General features: G+C 42.2%; 2 protein-coding genes across 3 annotated transcripts in view; both read right to left on the minus strand.

Annotated features, from left to right (window-relative positions):
- LOC105004875 (olfactory receptor 2D2-like) overlaps window positions 1–8,988 on the minus strand; it is a 139,956-nt gene that overhangs the window by 87,232 nt on the left and 43,736 nt on the right. The window lies entirely within an intron of this gene.
- Window positions 3,558–3,995, minus strand: LOC105004979 (olfactory receptor 2A12-like). Its single transcript, XM_010862803.1, has one exon. The coding sequence runs from the start codon at window positions 3,993–3,995 to the stop codon at window positions 3,558–3,560; it is 438 nt and encodes a 145-aa protein (XP_010861105.1).

Below are 8,988 nucleotides of genomic sequence, written 5' to 3' on the forward strand. Positions count from 1 at the left end.
GACAGCCTTCAGAATGGGAGAAAATAATAGCAAACGAAGCAACTGACAATTAATCTCAAAAATATACAAACAGCTCATGCAGCTCAATTCCAGAAAAATAAACGACCCAATCAAAAAATGGGCCAAAGAACTAAATAGACATTTCTCCAAAGAAGACATACAGATGGCTAACAAACCCATGAAAAGATGCTCAACATCACTCATTATCAGAGAAATGCAAATCAAAACCACAATGAGGTCTGTCATTCAACCACAATGACTGTCATAATGGCTGCAATCCAAAAGTCTGCAAGCAATAAATGCTGGAGAGGGTGTGGAGAAAAGGGAACCCTCTTACACTGTTGGTGGGAATGCAAACTAGTACAGCCACCATGGAGAACAGTGTGAGATTCCTTACTACTACTAGTACTACTACTACTAAGTCGCTTCAGTTGTGTCTGACTGTGCGATCCCACAGAAGGCAGCCCGCCAGGCTCCCCCGTCCCTGGGATTCTCCAGGCAAGAACACTGGAGTGGGTTGCCATTTCCTTCTCCAATGCATGAAAGTGAAAAGTGAAAGTGAAGTCGCTCAGTCGTGTCCGACTCTTAGCGACCCCATGGACTGCAGCCTACCAGGCTCCTCTGTCCATGGGATTTTCTAGGCAAAAGTACTGGAGTGGGGTGCCATTGCCTATTCCTTAAAGAACTGTAAATAGAACTCCCATACAACCCAGCAATCCCACTGCTGGGTATACACACCAAGGAAACCAGAATTGAAAGAGACAGATGTACCCCAGTGTTCATCGCAGCACTGTTTACAATAGCCAGGACATGGAAGCAACCTAGGTGTCCATCAGAAGATGGATGGATAAGAAAGCTGTGGTATATATACACAATGGAATATTACTCAGCTATTAAAAAGAATATATTTGAATCCGTTCTAATGAGGTGGATGAAACTGGAGCCTATTATACAGAGTGCAGTAAGTCAGAAAGAAAAACACCAATACAGTATATTAACACTTATATATGGAGTCTAGAAAGATGGTAACAATGACCCTATATGGGAGACAGCAAAAGAGACACAGATGTAAAGAACAGACTTTTGGACTCTGTGAGAGAAGACGAGGTTATGATGATTTGAGAGAATAGCATTGAAACATGTATATTACCATATGTGAAATAGATGACCAGTCCAGGTTCAATGTATGAGACAGGGCACTCAGGGCCAGTGCACTGGGATGACCCTGAGGGATGGGATGGGGAGGGAAGGGGGAGGGGTTCAGGATGGGGAACACATGTACACCTATGGCTGATTCATGTCAATGTATGGCAAAAACCACTACAGTATTGTAAATTAATTAGCCTCCAATTAAAATAAATTAATTAATTTTTAAAAAATCTATTATCATCTTGAATTACAAACTCTGTTACTATCTATCCAAGTAGAGAGACAAACAAAACCTCATCACTTCACCCACAAGACTCACTCTTCATACCCTGATTATTGACTCTAGTTGTAGCAGAGCCACCAGGTAGACTCCACACCTTCTGGAAGGAACTCCAAGAGCCAATAAGACCTTTTCCACAGTATCCAGGCAACCCCTTCCCCACAAAGCCAGAAACAGAAAGTTCTCAAAAGTTTTAAGTCCCTTCCACCAGCTACATAGCTTCCTACCCTCTTCCTAGAAGGCAGGAACACTACAACAGCCCATGGGACCCTTCACTTTCTGCCTGAAATATTCTGGAAATGCTGCCTGGAACTTTGCCACACGATTGGTGCCAGTACTCATCTACACAAGCCCGTACTTAGCCCTGTCCTGTTACATCTCTCATCCCTAAGACTTCTGGGCCATCAATGAGGCCTGAAAGAAAGCTGGATTCCCATGCTAACTCTGAGGCTTGTGCCAGAGTTCTTATAGAATCTCTTATGTCATTTAGATCCCTTGAAAGAATCAGAGGCACTGCTTAAAATGGACTGTACCTGCAATGACTTTCATTCTTCTGTGGTCTTTTAATTCACTCTACGGTTCACAGAAGATACACTAGTTTACTGCATTTGATTTCATGCATTTCACCTACTGTGACATAGAATTTTGGAGACACAGAGGTCTTAGAGACCTTTCAATTTGAGGTGTTCATTCTATTTATGAGTAAGGTGAGATCCAAAGAAAGGAAGTAAATGGCCCAAAGTGACATAACCAGTTAGCAAGGTTGGGACTAGAACCCAGGTCAATTAATGTCAAGTTTGGTTCTTTCCACCGATGATGCAGAGTACAAGGTATCAATCCCATAAACCATATTGCTTCCATGCATCAGGCCAGGTCCACGGGTTACATTGGCTCTGTATACCATCGGCTTAATTTTCAATGTTGGTTGCATATATTTATTATTTTTCTGTACTACTATGATTGCCTACTACTAGACATTCTTCTATGTCCATACACCACATCACTTTCGGTACCATGCTTCACGGTAGTTACATGCATACTATTGGTCCCAGTGCCTCCGTTGTAGATTACATTATCACCCTTAGTATATGCTCCTCTCACTGTAGAGGGAATACACATCCATCCCCATGCCATGTGACTTGCATTATTTTTCTGTGGGAAGAAAATACTTCCTGCCCTTTTTTCAGAAGGCCTACACATAGGACTTGCTTTGGTCAATAGGATGTCAGCAAAGAGACATGTGTTACTTCTGAGGAGAAACTGTAAGAGTCATCATGTATTTCAGCCATTGTTCCTTTCTCTCTGTCATAAGTCTCGCATGTTCCAGATAGGGCCTCCTCCTTCAGGCTGTATCCAAGGGTCCCATGGCAGAAGGCCACAGTCTACTTGCAACTGACTTGGAACATGACAAAAATATGGATTTTTACTGTGTAATCCCATGAGATTATGGAGTTTTTGTTAACTGCATCACAATGTTGAAAGTTGATCAAGACAGCTGTTCTTGGTTTCACGTTCCACATTTGTTCCATTGACCAAGTACTATGTTGGTTTTATTGAATAATGTTATTTTCATATGTTATAGATGCTGTTCCTTTCTCATCATTGAACACTTTACTCCAGATTCCTCCTGTTTCTCAATTCACCAGGCCAGTCTACACCTCCTCATCACTTTGAGTCCTTGTTCCTCAGACTGTAGACCACAGGATTAAACAGGGAAGTGAAAGCATTATAAAGAGTGAAATCAGCTTGTCTTGCTCAGAGGAATAACTTGAATTGGGCCTCATGTAGAGGTAGATGGCTGGAGCATAGAAGAATGTGATCACAGTCAGGTGGGAAGCACAGGTGGAAAAAGCCTTGCAGCAGGCCTGCATGGACTTGAACTTGAGGATGGCCTGGCAATATGGATGTAGGAAGCCACAATGAGCGACAGTGGAGCAACAGCCATGAAGACACTGATGACGAGGTCAACCATCTCAATAACATGGGTATCCATGCAAGCCAAGTTTTATACTGAGGGGCCTTCACAGAAGTAGTGGTTGACCATGTTGGGCTCACAGTATGGCAGCCTCATGGAAAAAGTGTGGATCAGAGAGAAGAAGAAACCACAGACCTAGGTCCCAGCTGACAGTCATGTGCACAGGCCCCAGCTGAGGATGACAGTATAACGCAGTGGATAGCAGATGGCCATGTACCAGTCAAAGGCCATGAATACAAGGAAAAAACACTCAGTCAGGCCCACGGCACCAAAGATGCACATTTGTAGCCAACAACTAGCAAAGGAGATGGTCTGGGATCGAGAAAGAAGATGCACCAGCATCTGGGGCACAGTGGTGGTGACACAGCCCATATCCAGCAGGGAGAGGATACAGAGGAAGAAGTACATGGGAGTGTGGAGATGCGTGTCCAGGCATATCAGGGTGATGATGACCCCATTGGCAAGGACTGAGCTCAGGAAAAGAAGAAGGAAGGCACTGAAGAGGGTCCTGTTGGTCGTGGGGTCACTGGAGAAGCCACGCAGGATAAATTCAGAAACCCAGCTCTGGTTCTGTCCTAGAGGCATCCACATGGTAGGGCTATAAGACAATCACATTCATTTAAATGTCATCTAAAATGTAATAGTCTAGTAAGAACTGGAGGCAGACCAGCTATGATTTTTAATTCTGATCCCATTACTCACCTAGTGCCTTGCACTTACCTAACCTCTCTGAGCCTCAGTCTCCTCATCTGTAAAATGTGGCTAGTAACACTCACCTCAATGGCAACCCACTCCAATGTTCTTGGCTGGAGAATCCCAGGGATGGGAGAGCCTGGTGGGCTGCCGTCTATGGGGTCACACAGAGTTGGACACGACTGAAGCAACTTAGCAGTAACACTCATCTCTCAGGGTTTTTAAGAGGAGTTGGGGCGATCCATATGAAGCATCTCATGTAAAAAGTGCTTTTAAAAAGTGCCAGTCATCCAGTTGTATCTGACTCTTTGCAACCCCATGGACTGTAGTCACCAGGCTCCTCTGTCCATGGAATTCTCCAGGCAAGAATACAGGAGTGGGTTGCCACTCCCTTCTCCAGGGGATCTTCCTGACCCAGGGATTTAACTCAGGTCTCCCACATTCTTTATCATCTGAGCCACCAGGGAAGCCCAAAGCATCTCATCCAATGCACTAGAGAGCAGTAAAATGCTCATTTGCCATCTCTCCAGTCTTACTCCCCACCTCTCAGTGGACAAACTAGTGACTCGAATGTCTAGCAACAATTTACACCACATCTGCTCTAGCCGCCAAACCTGTAGAGGTGGCCTTATCTTCTTCCTTCTCCTTCTTCCAGATCATTTGTCTGGATGTGTTACAAGCCTCTCCTCACCCTGTAACGTCAGTTTTGGCAGCTGAATATGGGAGGCATTACCAGTAGAGGACGATAGAGGGGCATGTGATGATGGAAGAAGGCATGTACTTAAGGTGGTTCTTCAGTCCTCCGTTCCTGATTACATAGGTGGAGAGCCAGTGGGTTGGTGTGGACCAACTGCAGTCACATACTCAGTCACACATACCCTCTCCACCTAGGGGCCACTTCTATGCAAACTCTAGTATGTGGCTCCACTCCCACCCCCAGCAGCTGACTGTGTATCCCTGTGGCAGTCACACTCTCTTTGAAAAAGTCTGAGATCAACATAAATAGATACATCCACTATGAAGAACAGCATGGTGGTTCCTTAAAAATCTACTGATGAAAATAAAACTACCATATCCCCAGGAATATCCACTCCTGGATATATATACTGAGAAAAACAGAATTCAAAAAGACAGATGTCCTTTGTTCATCTCCATGTTCACATCCCCATGTTCACTGCAGTACTACTTACAATAGCCAGGACATGAAAGCAACCTAGACGTCCATCCACAGAGAAATGAATAAAAAGATGTGGTACATACATACAACAGAATATTACTCAGCTGTAAAAAGAAACAGTTGTGCCACTTACAGAGACATGGATGGACCTAAAAACTGTCACACAGAGTGAAGGAAATCAGAAAGAGAAAAACAAATACCATATAAATCACTTATATGTGGAATCTAGAAAAGTGATACAGATGAACTGATTTGCAAAGCAGAAATAGAGACAAAGATGTAGAGAACAAGTTCTTGGACACTAAGAGGGAAGGGATGGATAGGATGAACTGGGAGACTGGAATTCACATATGTGTAAAACATATAACTAATGAGAACCTACTGTATTAGCTCAGGGAACTCTAGTCAATGCTCTCTGGTGACCTAAATGGGAAGGAAATGAAAAAAGAAGGGATAGATGTATACATATAGCTGAATCAGTGTAAAAGAACCATTCTCTAATTTAAAAAAAAATTAATTTAAAAAGACAAAAGAAAAAAAAGAAAAAGAAAAAGTCTGACCTTAGTCTTAATTTTTAGGGGAAAAGGAGGGCTGTCAGGAACAAGAGGAAGAAGAAAGCGCTTCTTAAATCTTTAGTCCCTTTATGCTATTCCTCAGCCATAAGGTAGTAGCTGCTTTTTTTTTTTCAAATGCTATCCCTGGTTCTCTTAGAGTTATCCCTTTTATCAGTTATCTACCTTTTACTAATTAAAATTCTGTGTATTAAATTTTCCCTGTTCACATTACTGATGTGATGTGTCTCCTGCAAGGATCTTAATTGATACATATGCTAAATCTATGGGGAATGAGATTGATAAGGAAAAAAATAATACAGAGCTATAAGCTAACTAGCTATACAGTAGTTATTAATTACAAAAGTAAAAAGCGATAGCTGTCAGTGGAAAAACTGGACAATATCTTAGCTGAGTGATTACAGCTGATACCACCAAAAAGAATCAGATAGATACAGTGTGTCTCCATATGTGAAATCCTAACAATATCACTACAGATGGTGACTGCAGCCATAAAATTAAAAGACACTTACTCCTTGGAAGGAAAGTTATGAGCAACCTAGATAGCATATTCAAAAGCAGAGACATTACTTTGCCAACAAAGTTTCATCTAGTCAAGGCTATGGTTTTTCCTGTGGTCATGTATGGATGTGAGAGTTGGACTGTGAAGAAGGCTGAGCACCAAAGAATTGATGCTTTTGAAATGTGGTGTTGGAGAAGACTCTTGAGAGTCCCTTGCACTGCAAGGAGATCCAACCAGTCCATTGTGAAGGAGATCAGCCCTGGGATTTCTTTGGAAGGAATGATGCTAAAGCTGAAACTCCAGTACTCTGGCCACCTCATGCGAAGAGTTGACTCATTGGAAAAGACTCTGATGCTGGGAGGGATTCGGGGCAAGAGGAGAAGGGGATGACAGAGGATGAGATGGCTGGATGGCATCACTGACTCGATGGACATGAGTCTGAGTGAACTCTGGGAGTTGGTGATGGACAGGGAGGCCTGGCGCGCTGCAATTCATGGGGTCACAAAGAGTCGGACACGACTGAGCGACTGATCTGATCTGATCTAAACAATATATCATCTACATATTACCCAAGCCAGGGGTCCCCAACCCCAGGTCCCAGACTGGTACCTGTTTGCGGCCTGATAGGAACCATTCCACACAGCAGGAGGAGAGTGGTGGGCCAGCAAGTGAAGCTTCATCTATATGCACAGTCGCTGCCCGTCACTGGCATTACCATCCGACAAGAGCTCCGCTTCTTGTCGGATCAACGGTGTCACTAAATTCTCATAGGAGCACAAATCCTACTGTGAACTGTGCATGGAAGGGATCTAGGTTATATGCTCCTTACAGGAATCTTCCCCAAATTATCCCCCACCCCCAGCCCATGGAAAAATTGTCTTCCACAAAACTGGATTCTGATGCCAAAAAAAAAAGGTTGGGGACCACGGATTTAAGCCAAAAAAGTAAAACCTGAATCTAATCCTGAGGAAATATCAAAGAAACCTAAATTGACAAAATATACGATAAAAGAACTAGTTCCTAATCTTCAAAAAATATCTACCATGATAACACAACATTGTAAGTTAACTATATTCCAATAGAATTTTTTTTAAAAGCTATTATGAAAGAACATGAAAAGCAAAGAAATCTATACTAGATGGAAGGAGACTAAAAAAAATCTTAACATCTAATGCAAGATGTAATCCTGGAAGAGGAATTACATTAGTTTGACAATTGATAAAAATAGAATATAAATTAAATTAGTTTAGGTAAGTTAATGTTAAATTAATTAATTCAGGAAATGTTAAATTTCCTGAATTTGATAACTACTATATAAGGAGGATGGGCTTCCCTGGTGGTTCAGTGATAAAAAGTCTCCCGGAAATGCAGGAGCTGCAGAAATCTCAGGTTCGATCCCTGGGTTGGGAAGATCCCCTGGAAAAGGGCATGACAACCCACTCCAGTATTCTTGCCTGAGAAATTCCGTGGACAGAGTAGTCTGGCTGGCTATAGTCCATGTGGTCACAACAGAGTTGGCCACAAATTAGCCACTAAACAACAACAACAAAAATATAACAGGATGTCCTCATTCTCTTGCATCTTAGGAACTATTCTCTGAAGTAGAAAAAGGGTAAAGGAACATATCTGCAAATTATTCTCAAATAGTTCTGGAAATTACAATAACAACAATGCTAAAAATTATTCAATTTCTAGGTATGGAACATAAAGGATTTCTTTGCAGTATTCTTTCAGATTTTCTGAGTGTTTCAAAACCATTGCCAAAAACAGCTTTTTTTTTTAAATTTTATTTTTAAACTTTACAATATTGTATTGGTTCTGCCATATATCGAAATGAATCCGCCACAGGTATACATGTGTTCCCCATCCTGAACCCTCCTCCCTCCTCCCTCCCCATACCATCCCTTTGGGCCGTCCCAGTGCACCAGCCCCAAGCATCCAGCATCGTGCATCGAACCTGGACTGGTGACTCGTTTCATACATGATATTATACATATTTCAATGCCATTCTCCCAAATCATCCCACCCTCTCCCTCTCCCACAGAGTCCAAAAGACTGTTCTATACATCAGTGTCTCTTTTGCTGTCTCGTATACAGGGTTATTGTTACCATCTTTCTAAATTCCATATATATGCGTTAGTATACTGTATTGGTGTTTTCCTTTCTGGCTTACTTCACTCTGTATAATAGGCTCCAGTTTCATCCACCTCATTGGAACTGATTCAAATGTATTCTTTTTAATGGCTGAGTAATACTCCACTGTGTATATGTACCACAGCTTTCTTATCCATTCATCTGCTGATGGACATCTAGGTTGCTTCCATGTCCTGACTATTACAAACAGTGTTGCGATGAACATTGGGGTACACGTGTCTCTTTCAATTCTGGTTTCCTCAGTGTGTATGCCCAGTAGTGGGATTGCTGGATCATAAGGCAATTCTATTTCCAATTTTTTAAGGAATCTCCACACTGTTCTCCATAGTGGCTGTACTAGTTTGCATTCCCACCAACAGTGTAAGAGGGTTCCCTTTTCTCCATACCCTCTCCAGCATTTATTACTTGTAGACTTTTGGATTGCAGCCATTCTGACTGGTGTGAAATGGTACCTCATAGTGGTTTTGATTTGCATTTCTCTGATAA

The sequence above is a fragment of the Bison bison genome, unplaced genomic scaffold (genome assembly GCF_000754665.1).
Source record: "Bison bison bison isolate TAMUID 2011002044 unplaced genomic scaffold, Bison_UMD1.0 scf7180017864484, whole genome shotgun sequence".
Classification (NCBI taxonomy): domain Eukaryota; kingdom Metazoa; phylum Chordata; class Mammalia; order Artiodactyla; family Bovidae; genus Bison; species Bison bison.

Bases quoted from the DNA above. Each gene is read 5' to 3' on its own strand.
- LOC105004979 (XM_010862803.1), bottom strand. From the start codon at position 3,995: ATGTGGATGCCTCTAGGACAGAACCAGAGCTGGGTTTCTGAATTTATC.